The sequence below is a fragment of the Schistocerca gregaria genome, chromosome X (genome assembly GCF_023897955.1).
Source record: "Schistocerca gregaria isolate iqSchGreg1 chromosome X, iqSchGreg1.2, whole genome shotgun sequence".
Classification (NCBI taxonomy): Eukaryota; Metazoa; Arthropoda; class Insecta; order Orthoptera; family Acrididae; genus Schistocerca; species Schistocerca gregaria.
This window is the reverse complement of record NC_064931.1, coordinates 76,060,880-76,075,862: the sequence shown is the minus strand read 5'-3', so window position 1 is coordinate 76,075,862 and position 14,983 is coordinate 76,060,880. Positions and strand designations below refer to the sequence as shown.

Below are 14,983 nucleotides of genomic sequence, written 5' to 3'. Positions count from 1 at the left end.
TAGGCCTAACAACTACAATATTTGCATTTTTTACCTGTGGTACCTGCAGTTTGACAGAGGCTCTCAACCACGCAGTAACGTAGCACTTTTCACATGTAATAAAATCATTGTGATCGAAAACAATCCTAGGACATCTTCGGATTGAACCATACACATCTGTCAGTTGGCCACAGAGCCACACTCCTTCGAGGTACTGGCCATTAAAGTGTCGGGTACACAATCGAATCAGAGGTATCTAGACATATATTAGTGGCCATAAACTGGAGTGCGTCCGTCGTTCGTCTTTATGACGGCTTGAACTCTGCTGGGGATGAATGCCACCCTATCGTTCCTCAAGAGCCGAGACCAGAGAAGGTAGTAATGTTGGACGTTTGGGTCTGGAACGAAGTCAACTTTGATTCATTCAAAAGGTGTTCCATTGAGGTCAAGTAGGGACCCAGGGCGCGCCAGTCCATTTCAGGAAAGTTGTCGTTCACAAAGCATTGTCTTACAGATTACAGGGTGGATTTGCTGATACCAATAAATCTTCTTCTCCAAACTGTTCCTCTACCATACGGAGCACACAGTGCTGTAAAATATGTTCATATCTATCCACTTTTAACATTTTCTTCGCCGCAGCAAGGGACCCTGTACCCGTAACACCTTCATTTCCATACTACACATGACAGGTAACATTCTCTAATCATTTGTCAAACCTGAACCCTTCCATCAGATTGCCAACTGAAGTGTCACTTAGCACTGACTTCAGGAATGTGTGGCTTATGAAAAGCTGCTCGACCACTGTGCCCCATTATTTTTAAATTTCTGTGCACAGTCACTGTGCTAGCTGGACTGCTATAGCGCTTTGGAACTCGTGAGTGATTCGTTGTGCTGGTTTCTTGTGACTTTTTACAACCAGCCTTCGCAATGTCCGCCAGTACATAGGGTCTACTGGTCTTGGTTTAGCTATGGTTGTTCTTCAAGTTTCCAACTCACAACCACATCGCCAATAGTCGACTTGGGCAGCTCTGGAAGGCTTGAAATGTCTCTGATAGATCTGTTACCCAGGTGACATCCAGTGACTAGTCTGAGCCACTGAGCTGTCCTGACAGAGTTATTCTGGTGCTACTGCTCCTACACTGACAACACTTTATTCCCTGCCTCCTTCTATGCCGGAGGCACGCCACATCTTGTTTTCAAATATTTTGTTTTTTAAACATTGCCACACTTTTGATATGCGGTGTGCTGACAAAAGTCATGGAATATATCCAAATATCGTGTCGGACATCCTTTTGCCCAGCATAGAGCAGCAACTCGACGTGGCATGGACTCAACAAATCGTCAGAAGTCCTCTACAGAAATATCGCTCCGTCAACAGCCGTCTGTAATTGCGAAAGTGTTGCTGGTACTGGATGTTGTGTACGAACTGACCTCTCGATTAAACGTTAGACGGCATTCATGTCAGGTGATCTGGGTGTCCAGACAATTCTCTCACATTGTCCAGAATGCCCTCCAAGCAAATTGCGAACAATTATGGCCCAGTGACACGACACATTATCATTCATAAAAATTCTTTCGTTGTTTGGGACACAGAGTGCATGAATGGCTGCAAATTGTCTCCAAGTAACCGAACATAATCATTTGCGGTTCTGGTTCAGCTGGACCAGATGAACCAATCCATTTCATGCAAACGCAGCCCACATCACTATGGAACCACCGCCAGCTTGCACAGTGTCTTGTCGACAACTTGGGTCCGTGGCTTCGTGAACCTACGCCTCACGCGAATTCTACCATCAGCCCGTACCAACTGAAATTGGAACTCGTGTGACCAGGTCACGGTTTTCCAGTAGTCTAGGTTCCAAGTCTAACCGATAAGGTGACAAGCCCAGGAGAGATGCTGCAGACGATGTGCTGTTTGCAAAGACACTCGCGTCAGTCTGGTGCCATAGCCCATTAACGCTTAATTTCGCCGCACTGCCCTAATGGATACGTTGGTTGTTTCACACAGTGTTGCTTGCCTGATAGCACTGACAACTCTACGCAACCACCGCTGCTCTTGGTCGTTAAGTGAAGACCGTCGGCCACTGCGTTGTACGTGGTGAGAAGTAATGCCTGAAATTCGGTATTCTCAGCACACGTGTGACTCTGTGAATATCGGAATATTAAATTCCATAACGATTTCTGAAATGGAATGTCCCATGCGTCTAGCTCCAAACTATCATTCCGCGTTCAAAGACAGTTAATTCCCGTCATGAGGCCATAATCACGTCAGACGCCATTTCACGTGAATCTCCTGAGTACAAATGACAGCTCCGATAATGCACTGCCCTTTTATAACTTGTGTGTGCGATGCTACCACCATGTGGATATGTACATGTCGCTATCCCATGACTTTTGTCACCACTGTTTATTCCACTGGGTCCTTTCAACGCGTTGTCGTGCTTCCACAAGCTCGTTTCAGTATCGAAACCGCGGTAGAAGATTTAAGTGCACATTTGGACAGTTTTATGCTTTAGGGTTGATCTGAACACCGTGTGCGCGTTTTTAGGGCCCTGTATAGGTGAAGGTGTCTCTTTCCTGCTGTTGCGTTGCTACTGAAACGTCTGCTCCACATTTCACGCCTGGCAAATCAGTGCTCACAGGGCTTTCAAACGCATATGGTGTACCTATATATAGGTTAAAGTATTTTTGAATCAGTTTCTTTCTTGTGCTGCTGGAGGAAATAGATAGTACCATTCTAACATTATAAGCCTGTTTTTTCCGAGCAGGGGCGTGTCTCATTCGCTTGCACGTCAGCAAAGGGAAAGGTCATAATATATTCAAGGCTAGTCCTTGCAGTTTGCAGCACGCACCGCTATACAGACTTTCTGGCTGCGTCCTTATTTCTAACTGCAATATCCATTTAAGTTCGCATACTCCTGTTATGATACCTGATTTATTTGTTAAGTTGGCGTCCCGTTCCTGGGTCATTCGTTTGTATTTTTTGGTACACCATAGGGCTGAACTTGTGATTGCAGTCATAATAGTACCGTAACATTCACAGATAATTGCCTATTTACTGTAAAAAGGAAAGAGCACCATTTGATGACCATTCTGTAACGACCGCCTTTTCAGAATCTGTCGATACATCCGAAAATCTGTTACATGTGGCACTTTAACACAGCAGCTATCTTCAAACCAGATCACCTGAAAACTTGTTTTTAGGCTCCTGCACAGCTGGAATGTCTATTTCCTGCTGTTGTGTTGCTCCTGAAACGTCCGCTCCACATTTCACGCATGACAAAGCAGTGCTCATAGGGCTTTCAAACGAATGTAGTGTGGTTCGGGGATTCACACAGATCACAGTGTACACGTGTAGTCTGCATCTGGGATCCCTCTAAAAACTATAATGCTTCTCTTGCTTGAACATCTGTTTGCTGATATTAACAGGAAAAGTTATATTTCTGTGTACTGCACTCAGAACACAGAACAAGTAGGGGAGAACACATTATGAAAAATTAATCTTTTAACGGTAATTCAAAACATCATTAGTAGGAGACTGTAGTTACTGAGCATATTGAAGGTGGAATGGATTCAGAGGAATGATCATTTTTAGATAGATGCTTTGCTATTCATGGGGTGCAATCTCCAGGTCAATCATAACTCGTAAGAAGCACTGGTCAGTGTAAAATAACTCTTCCAAACGAATCACGGAAGTGAATGGTAGGAATTAAGATCATACTGGTAGCAGCATTAATGATGATGATGATGATGATTGATTTTGCCGACCGTTGTGGACGAGAAGTTTTATGCGCTTCAGTCTGAAGCCGCGCGACCGCTACGGTCGTAGGTTCGAGTCCTGCCTCGGGCATGGATGTGTGTGATGTCCTTAGGTTGGTTAGGTTTAAGTAGTTCTAAGTTCTAGGGGACTCATGACCTCAGATGTTAAGTCCCATAGTGCTCAGAGCCATTTGAACCATTTGATGAGTGATTTGTGAGGCGCTCAACTGCGCGGCATGAGCACCCGTACAAAGTCCCAATTTGTACACAGTCCAATCTAGCCACTGTCACGAATGGTGGTGGTGGTGGTGGTGGTGGTGGTGGTGACGACGATGAAATCCTGAGGACAACACAAACACCCAGTCCCTGGGCAGAGAAAATCCCCAACCTGCAGCAGTGGTGAAACTGTCATTCACCATCAGATATATAGGGTTTCCATCTATAAGACGAAAGGAATCTCCAGAGGCACCAACATACAGCTCAAGAACTCATATGATCTCATTTCTGTACAGCAGCTGTCTAGGAACAATTTCACATTGCATCGAGATCCTCACATCTGAATTATGAATTCCTCACCACACCATCAACTTAGTCAATCTACAGATGTGCAGTTGTTACATGTCCCACACTCTGCATGTAAGCACCACCCAGGGATGCACAGGTTATGGTTCGACCTTCGAGTAGCCCGTCGTATCTAACGAATTCTAAGTGCAATACACCATAGAGAAGCGTATTTAAAATTTTTGTGCCCATAGGGCTCAAAAAAATATGCTTTAAATCATAACTGTATAATGTTTAAATCATAATTTACTTTTACTACAGATGTAGTGCTAGACCTATCGAAGTCGAATTAGCAATATTTGTTTGTGAAAAATTTGTCTACGTTGCCAATTGTAGACATTAGCTTCTCGCTCTCTCTTCCGTCGCTAAATTCCGAAATCCCGCTCGTAATTTAGCACATTTGGTTTTGTCACTCTTGTTAATTTTAAAGACACATACGAAAGTGTCAACCAGCACAAAGGAAAATAAGTTTTTAAATGAAAAGTAACCTGTTTAAAATCGTACCACACGAGCACGAAATTTTTCACTTTAAACAAGGACGGTGATAACTAACTGACTAGCTTGGATTACTTGACCGAACTGTGCTATGAAATAAAATAAAGACAAGAACGACCATGTAGAATTTCATTGGAGGCCCTACTTTATTCTGAATGAACAGAAGAAAGAAGCTGACAGCTCGGAATAACAACGTTACAGAGCTAGTATTGCCGACTGTTGTTCTGATAGCATACTGTAAAATACTATTGAACCATTTCATAAACACGATTCCAGACAGAAATTGAGAATTTGAAGTTACATTTAGTCACCAAGTAAACTTATAATATTTCAAAGCTTGTATTGTCGATTTTCGTTCTTATGGCTTGCTTAAACTACCAAATTATTTGACAGTATAAATAATTTTTGTCATTGTAAGAGCACTTACTTTGAAACGTAAAATGTTGAATTAATGCTGTACCAAAAATGCCGCCCTCTAAAGCTAGGCCCGTGCCTAGTGGGCCTATATGTAAATCCGCATCTGGCACCATGCATACACTGCAGTATCACCACTTGGGAACGTCTGTGATCTGTAGGTCAGCCTTCTCAGTCTGTTGAGAAAAGGAATCATTATTCTGCTGAGGACCGTGACGTGGGTGCACTGATTGTAATGATGGCGTAACCAAGCAAGGTTTTAACCAATGCATTGTAACAATATGATCATTCCTGTAGTGGTTTGCTACAGCATTGTTGAGACAATAAGTTATAAGTCTCCTGAATGAGTCTTTCAATGTGTAATGGAAAATGCACTGTTTTGCCCTTCTCGGCAGATCAGAAGTGTATACTTGACCGGGAATCAGACCCGGAACCTTGTCTTCGGCAATCAATTTTCTTACCAGCTAGTTACCCTGGCAGACAACCTACCCTCCCAGCTTCACTTCTGCCAATAGCTGTGTCTTTCCTCTCAAAGTTCACAGTTCTCATGAATACCTTCTGGGGTTAACTGTCCTGTAAGAAATGATATTGGGTAGTGAGGAGAAATTGAGAGAGTGAGTCACGAGTCGTGCTTCTTCATCTCATCTGTAAGAGTGTGGCCTGTGAAAGGTGAGGTTCCAGGTTCAGGTCCTTACACGGTGTATAGTTGTAATCTACAATGAAGTTTCAACTTGTATGTCAGTGGCAAAATGGATGGACAAAAGTGATAAATAGTGAGTGGCAACGAGTGGAGCAAATGGATCACCAATGCTGCACATCCTTCCAGCACTGTGAACAAGATGATGTGCATTCCAAGTGCTTGCTGGTAGAAAATTGTCCCTTAACTCATGGCTTCCTTTTATGATAAGACAATCAAACAGAATATAATAAAAGTCATTGTGTGTCACACATGTGCATGGTTGAATGCTGCCACTGTTGGTGTGTTGTAGATCCAAAGAGTTGAGCCGTATGTGCCTTATTACTTTATATTAGCATTAGGTGTCAAGATTGTAAAATCATTGTCTGTTCGAAATTTTTGATAAAAAAATGTATCCATTCTTTATATCTAAAAATGTACTAAAAGCAGTTTAGCTACCTATGCCCTTACACTCCCTGCTGCCACAAGATTTAAATCAGTTAGCTACCAAGCTGGTTATTCCTTGTCTTAGATTGTCTTGGTGCACTAGGATGCTGTATTGTTAATGAGACAAACACCTATGTTCTTAGACACCAACTTCATGAAGGTGACTGCAGATTTGACATAACACTGCTCTGTTTCACATGCATTTCATTGTTCAAAAGCATACATCATGAAATTGAAGTGTTGGACATTTCACTGGCATGCTCTTTCTGTGAACGAACAACTTCTTTTCTACCATAAACTCTTCAGGTTACAATATCTAGTAAATCATATTTTTGAGTCGTGTACCACTTTTACTCATATTGAAATAGATGCTAGTGCTAAACACTATTTCAGGAACTTAAGCAATTAAGAAATGCACGTTGCCTGTCAGTAACATGGTTATTTATCTATTTGGCAGATTTGAATGTACAAACAGGATTAGTGTTGGTGTTAACATTAATGATCACATGCATTACTTGATTATCAAGGTTTATCACTTTTAAATGCATAGCATCATACATAATTACACATTTTGTACCTACTGTACAGTCTACCTACACACATTTTATTTCTAGTCTACCATAAATATGAACACATCTTGAATTTACTACACATTATAATTCCATTAAACTGTATGATTATTTTCATTTTTCTTGCAATTATTATGTATTCATTGATTGAATGAAAAGGTCTTTCTGTAAGCCATATTTTTATTGTTTGCTTAAATGTCTCTTTCAAGCTAATGTTTAAAATAAAAATGCTAAACAGCTCTATAGTTTTATTGCCATACAAGCAGTGCTGCTTTCTAGCTCAGCTGTGTCGTTTTGTGAAACTCTTAACTTTGTACTGTTTCTGATAGCATGGTACGAATATCTTCATTTTTATTGAACTTGTTTTTATGTTCCCATGCAAACACTAGTATATGTTTCTGAGAATCAATATAGCTGAATTTACTTTGCTGGTTAAAGGAAGCAGTGTGGTCTTTCAACAGCAGTGTCTACAGTGAGACCTAAGAACTTTGTCTTTTGAACTACATTCATATCCAGTTCTTATAGTTGTGGATTCCTTTATTCTTCTTCTGATGTTGTTACAAAAATTGTTGTTTCAGTTTCCTCTTCACTGAGAATTAGCCTATTGGTTCCTAGACACTGAGGGATAGACTCAACTAGGAATTTCCTTTTTGTTATGATATCAAGTAAATTAGTGCCAATGGTCATGCTAGTGGTGACATCTGCAAAAAGAATCATTTCCCTTTCATAGTTAAGTCATAAGTCATGTATATATCTCAGAAACAACATGGCTACTAATATGCTGCGTTATTGTACACCATGGCTTATTTGAAGAAATTGTGATAAATATTTCTTTTGTTCAAATTGCATTTCTGCTGCTTGTTTCCTATTTTGCAGGTATGATTTAGTGATATTCATAGATGTTCCTCTTATCCCATAGTGATCAAGTTTCCTTAATTAGTTGAGAAGAATAACATTCTTCCTCTTCCTGTCGTAATACTGAATGAGGTGTCCTGTATACAAAATTTTGTGCAATTTTTGCTATTATAGCAGAGAAAAGAAATGTGTGGAGATGTACAAAACTTCGATGGGATTTATAAAGTTATACCTGAATGTAAGCCATAAATAAAATATCACAGGAAACCCACACACATTTTTTCCATTCTGCTCAAACATGTGTGCTGCTCACACAGACCAAACAGGACAGTCTGCAAACTATTTTGTGTTTTCATCATTCCATCACTTGCTTTCATGAATATCACATACTATGATGTGAAAAATAGGACACTGTAATTGGAAGGGAATTCCTAACTTTGTGTAAACACACACAAGAAAAAAATGTCCATGACATAAAAATATTTTCTGTAACATTGTGCTGCATCCATCTGTAGGTAGAGTAGTTGATACTAGCCCTAAAGGACAATGAAACATTTCTGTAGAACAGTGTCACTCAAAAGCAACATGAAGCCTACTATTGTTCTGTGTGCAGATACCAACTGAGTCAGTGCAGTTGTCCACTTTCTGAGAAAAGTGGCTCGTGGCTGAAACTAATGGCTGCTCTGTTGGAGGTCAGCTGAGTTTTTATCAATGCTACTTTGTGTTGGTGCAGACCAGCTTCCACTGCTGTAGTATTGGAGGAGTCATCTGATATATCAGAGGAATTGCCTTTGATTATTGCTCCAGGCTCCTTCATTTAGGGCTTCCCTGTTGCTGTTGTTGTAGCACATGACAGCTGAAGTTTGTATACAGACAATTTTCTTGTCTGAATAAAAATGAGTGGAACTTAACAATATTAATAAAATATTGGATCCTCCTCCTCCTCCTCCTCCTCCTCCTCCTCCTCCTCCTCCACCACCACCACCACCATTACAACAACAACAAATCAGCTGATTCTGAACTAATGCTGAATATTTACTATTTTTATAGTTGAGCTGTGTCAGCTGTTTCCATTCCATTCTGTTTTATGAATATGCCAAAAGTAAAATTTTATATACTTGTTAGATGACCCATATTATTTAAGTACATGAAATACTGTGGTTGAGATGAGAAACATCTACAGAAGTCTATATCTACAGGGGAAGTAAATTATTATGTGCAAAGTAGTTATAAAATTTTATTGTAATCAAATAGGAAACTTACAAGAAGATCGTCTTTCGACATAGTCTCCTTGCATTTTAGCACACTTGGTCCATTGTTGTACAAGCTTCCTGATGCCCTCATAAAAGAATGTTCTCGGTTGAGCTGCAAGCCAGGGTTGCACCACTTCTTTCACTGCTTCATCCGAGGCAAATTGATGGCCCCTTAATGCCTATTTGAGTGGACCAAACAAGTGATGGTCAGAAGGGGCAAGATCGGGACTATATGGAGGATGATCCAGTACTTCCAATTTGAGTTTCTGGAGCGTTTTGGCAGTGTGGGCAGCAGTATGTGGACGGGCACTGTTGTGCAACAACACAACACCTTTTGACAGCAATCCTCAGCATTTGCTTTGAATTGCAGGCTTTAGCCTGGCAGTAAGCATCTCACTGTAACATAAACTGTTTACTGTTGTGCCCCGTTCCACATAATGTTCCAATACTGGACCTTGTGTGTCCCAAAAATCTGAAGCATCAGTTTTCCTGCAGATGGTTGGGTCTCGAACTTTTTCTTGCATGGTGAATTTGGATGTTTCCATTCCATACTCTGCCATTTACTCTCCAGCTCATAATGATGGATCCATGTTTTGTCACCAGTAATGATCCTGTCTAAGAAGTTGTCCCCTTTGTCACTATAGTGATCCAAATGCTTTTTGCAGATGTCCAAGTGCTTTTGTTTATACAACTGTCTGAGTTGTTTTGGGACCCATCATGCACAAACTTTATGAAACCCAAGTCTGTTGTGGATGATTTCATAGGCAGAACCGTGAGTAATTTGCAGACGATGTGCCACTTTGTCAATAGTTAATAGTCTGTCTAAGATAATTATTTCACATGAATGCTCAATGGTTTCTTCATTTGTGGTGGTAAACAGTCATCCAGCTCCTTCATCATGCATAACACTTGTGCGGCCATTTCAGAATTTTTCAAGCCATTCGTAGACACTCCACTGTGGCAAAACACTGTTCCCGTACTGTACTGAAAGTCTTCCATGAATTTCAGTCCTTGATACACCTTCCGACCAGAAAAAACGGATCACCAAACATTGCTCTTCTTCAGCGGAGCAGCCATCTGTTTCCCCACATCTCCTGTTGGGAAACATACTACAGCATAAGTTGTATTAAATCATGTGCAGAACATACTTGACTAATGGTATATGGTGAAGATATTACAAAATAAACTGAACTTCTGTATCAACATCTGTGAATGGAAAAGCACTGTGAAATGCCCCTCGTATAGTACCTCTTATTACATAATACATTGAGGTGACAAAATGTCATAGGATAGTGATATGCACGTATACAGATGGTGGTAGTTTTGCATGCACAAGGTATAAAAGGGCAGTCCATTGCCACACTGTCATTTGTACTTACGTGATTTCTGTGAAAACATTTCTGACATGATTATGATTGCTCAGAGGGAATTAACAGAATGGTATTTGGAGCTAGATGCATGGGACATTCCATTTTGGAAATCATAAGGGAATTCAGTAGTCTGAGATGCACAGTGTCAAAAGTGTGCTGATAATACCAAATTGCAGGCATTACCTCTCACCACAAAAAATGCAGTGGCCAACAGCCTTCACTTAACAACTGATAACAGCAGTGTTTGTGTAGAGTTTTCAGTGCTAACAGACAAGCAACTCTTTGTGAAATAACCTCAGAAATCAATGTGGTACTTGTAACGAATGTATCCATTAGAACAGTGTGGCAGCAGATGACCAACGTGAGTATCTTTGCTAAAAGTGCAACATGGGCTGCAACATCTCTCCTGGGCTTGAGACCATATCAGTTGGACCCTAGACTAGTGAAAAACATTGGCCTGATCATGAGTCCCAATTTCTGTTGGCAAGAGCTAATGGTAGGGTTCAAATGCAGTGCAGATCACACAAAGCCATGGATCCTAGTTGTAACACGGCATTTTCCAAGCTCGTGGTAGCTCCATAAATGTGTGGACTCTGTTTACATGGAATGAACTGGGTCCTCTGGTCCAACTGAGCTGATCATTGACTGGAAATGGTCATGTTTGTTTACTTGGGGATTATTTGCAGCGGTTCGTGAACTTCATGTCCCCAATCAACGTTGCAAGTTTTATTTATGACAATAAATCATGTCAGTGTGCTGCAGTTGCTTGCAATTGGTTTGAAGAACATTTGGCCAGTTTGAATGAATGATTTAGTCACCCAGATTGCCAGACAAGGACCCCATCGAACAATTATGGAACATTATCAAGAGGTCAGTTTGTGCACAACATCCTGTGCTAGCAACACTTTCACGATTATAGACAGCTATACAGGCAGCGTGGCTCAATATTTCTGCAAGGGACTTGTTGAGTTCATGCCACGTCAAGTTGCTGCACTACGCCAGGCAAAAGGAGGTCCTACATGATATCGGGGGATATCCAATAACTTTTATCGCCTCAGTGTAAATTAAGGCTTGTTCCTGTTTCGTTCACAGATGAGGTGTGGACAAGATGATTGCCCACAGCTTTCAGTGTGAGCTACTGTTAACTAATTCTTATCTTCACAGTCTCAGTGTGACAAGAAACTGTACAATCTGCACTCAGTGGGTAAGCATAGTGGGTAAAACCTGAGCTCTGCAGCAGTGTTATTAGAACTGAAAAGCCGCCTCATAGTTCAGCTAGGTGGAAATCTTAGTCACAGACTTCACTGAATGTATGATAACATAGACTGTGACCTTTTTATGCTTGCACCGTAGATTGAAAGCTACATATTATTTGAGAAGTTAATTAACTGTGTAAACAACTTTGTGTGCAGTTACAGGTTGCCAAAGGAGTTCTGTTGTTGTTAGTTAGTTAGTTAGTTAGTTATATTAAAAACAAAGATTCCAAGACTTACCAAGCGGGAAAGTGCCGGCAGACAGGCACATGAACAAAACACAAAAACACACACACAGAATTACTAGCTTTCGCAACCGATGGTTGCTTCTTCAGGAAGGAGAGGGAAAGACGAAAGGATGTGGGTTTTAAGGGAGAGGGTAAGGAGTCATTCCAATCCCGGGAGCGGAAAGACTTCCCTTAGGAAAAAAAGGACAGGTGTACACTTGCACACACACACACACACACACACACACACACACAAGCAGAAATATGTCTGCTTGTGTCTGTGTATGTGCGGATGGATATGTGTGTGTGTGTGTGTGTGTGTGTGTGTGTGTGTGTGTGTGTGTGTGCGCGCGCGAGTGTACACCTGTCCTTTTTTTCCCCTAAGGGAAGTCTTTCCGCTCCCGGGATTGGAATGACTCCTTACGGATATGTGTGTGTGTGTGTGTGTGTGTGTGTGTGTGTGTGTGTGTGTGTGTGTGTGTGTGTGTACACCTGTCCTTTTTTTCCCCTAAGGGAAGTCTTTCCGCTCCCGGGATTGGAATGACTCCTTACCCTCTCCCTTAAAACCCACATCCTTTCGTCTTTCCCTCTCCTTCCTGAAGAAGCAACCATCGGTTGCGAAAGCTAGTAATTCTGTGTGTGTGTTTGTGTGTTTTGTTCATGTGCCTGTCTGCCGGCACTTTCCCGCTTGGTAAGTCTTGGAATCTTTGTTTTTAATATATTTTTCCCATGTGGAAGTTTCTTTCTATTTTATTTACATCATAGTTAGTTAGTTAGTTAGTTAGTTAGTTAGTTAGTTAGTTAGTTATCCAGTCTACCAACCTAATCTTCAGAATCCTTCAGTAACACTGCATTTTAAGAAGTTCTATCCTCTTCCTGTCCGAACTGTATATCATCCATGTTTCACTTCCATACACAGCTGCAGTCCAAACAAATACCTTCAGAAAAGACTTCCTAAACACTGACATTTATATTAGATACTGACAGCAGTGAAAACGAAAAGGCACAAACCATTATTATAGTTGAAGAAACAATTTTGGGAAGGATGTTTGTGTACTTTCTTGTGTCTCTTGAAGCTGCTAATCATTATTAAGTTTTCTATTTTGGTGGAAGTTTTATGCCAAAAAGCTAATGGGTGTGATTACTGTGCATTATTTGTGCTTGAATTTTTATAATTTTGGTTTAAAGATTGAGAGAAGAGAGATTCCTGAAATGTACACTCAGAATTTTGTTTTTAGTCTTCTTTTTAAAAATTGTACATGTATGATTTGTTGCAGATCCAGAGCCTGTGGGTTGCATTGAAGTGTTAGCCACAGCATTCTCAATTCTGCTTCTCATTCTCACCTTTCCAGTTGCAATTTTCATGAGCTACAAGGTAAGCGTATAAAAGGAATGTTAAGTTCGGCTGAAGTATAATAGATAGTGTATCGTACTGTAAAACACAAACAACAGCACGGCCACAATGAACCAAAGTTTATTATTCCTTTACATACAGGTTAACAACCGTGGAGAACATAGGCACAAATATATAAACAGTCCAGGCACTGATACAAGCAGTTACAGACAGTAAGTACGAACAAAATAAAAGAGCAAGAGCCTGCTGCACTGTGCTTGTACAAAGGAAGGCTCCGTTAGTGCGGAGGATGCCATGCCTTGTGCACAAGTAATATGACTCGGGCAGCCTCTGGTGTCAGGCCCACACATATGCCATTGGCAGAATATTCGAAGTGTAGCACGCCAGCAGCCTGGTCCTACAACACATAGTAAAGTATCACATGCGGGGTCATACCACTTCTGCCCCCTTGGGGAAAAGGTGTTCCTCTGATGCAGGCCGTAGCGTGACTGTTGAAACATCCGTGGCCTCTGCAGCAGATGCATCAGGTGATGATGGTTGTGGTAGCAGAAGATTCTGGGCTAGAACTAGTGAATAAGGGTGGAAGTGGCATGGCTGTGAACACACGCAGTGACTGCTCCCCTGTGAAGGACCAGTGACAATTGTGCTGGTAGCATCTTGTGGGTTCCTTGACATGGTGGAACTGTGCTGACGATGCAGGCACTGGTCGCTCAGTTGGGGGCACCAGGGTTGCTGGTGTTGAAGGGCCCAAAGGCATTGGCCCAGCCAGTGGCAAAATCACCTGTAGGAGCATAGCATTGTGTGAAGGTGTGGCAGCAGGGGCCATGAGCACTGGATCCCATAGGAGAGGCACATCACAGTGATATCCACAAGGAATGTATGTCCACCCATGCACCATGGACGCCCTGTGGGTCAGGGAAAGTGATGAGGGAGGAGGTGGAGGTGACGGCATTGGACCCTTAGCTCTTGCCATGGCATGAGGACACAACTGGTCCTGCTGGTGTGCCACCAGCCTATCACTGATGCGCACCATACAGAGACGGTGACCACAGCAGCTGTGGTCCACTTTGGTCGTTGGCTGCGCCCATGAGCCCAGACCATGGAGCCTGTAGTGAACCGTGACAAGGAGCAAGCTGACACTGGTGGAGCAGAATGAGCATATGCTGGAGAGTGTGCGGCTGGCAACCATTGACATCTCAGCTGGACCCAGATCCCCCATTGGTGTAAACCTGTAGGAACTCTAGAAGAGTGTCAAGGCATTGTCCATGGAGGAGTCTGCAACGTAATTTTTCATTTGAACCTTGAATGTGTGGATTAGATGTTCTGCCTCACCATTACATTGGGGGTGAAAAGGAAGAGCAGTTATGTGTCCAATACCTTGATGGACGCAAAGATTATGGAAGGCCCGAGACAAACTGTGGACAGTTATCCATCACAAGTATATAAGACAAACTTTCAGTAGAAAAAAATTTTGGTCAGTCCCTGAATAATCATTGCAGCTGATGTCAAAGGACACTAGATGACATATGGAAATTTAGAGAAACATTGACAACCAACATTCAGGAAGAATTTAGAAAGGATCCCACGAAATCAGCATGGACACATTCCCACAGATGCTGCAGTGCGGGCCACTGAAGAGCATCGCCCACGGCACCACCTGTTGGATAGTACACTGAGAGCAGGCTGCGACAAGATGTATGTCACCATTGATGTGTAGCCAAAACACGTGCTGACAGGCCAATAACTTGGTACGCGAGACCCACCCCCCACG

General features: G+C 41.9%; 1 protein-coding gene across 6 annotated transcripts in view; it reads left to right on the top strand.

The window, feature by feature from the left end:
- The window catches only part of LOC126299589 (band 7 protein AGAP004871-like), a 260,008-nt gene that overhangs the window by 206,171 nt on the left and 38,854 nt on the right, over positions 1-14,983 (top strand). For all 6 annotated transcript variants that reach the window (XM_049991611.1, XM_049991609.1, XM_049991610.1 and 3 more), the window contains one exon: positions 13,136-13,233. In XM_049991611.1, coding sequence (XP_049847568.1) covers positions 13,136-13,233 — 98 coding nt within the window. The remainder of the gene's footprint in view (positions 1-13,135; positions 13,234-14,983) is intronic.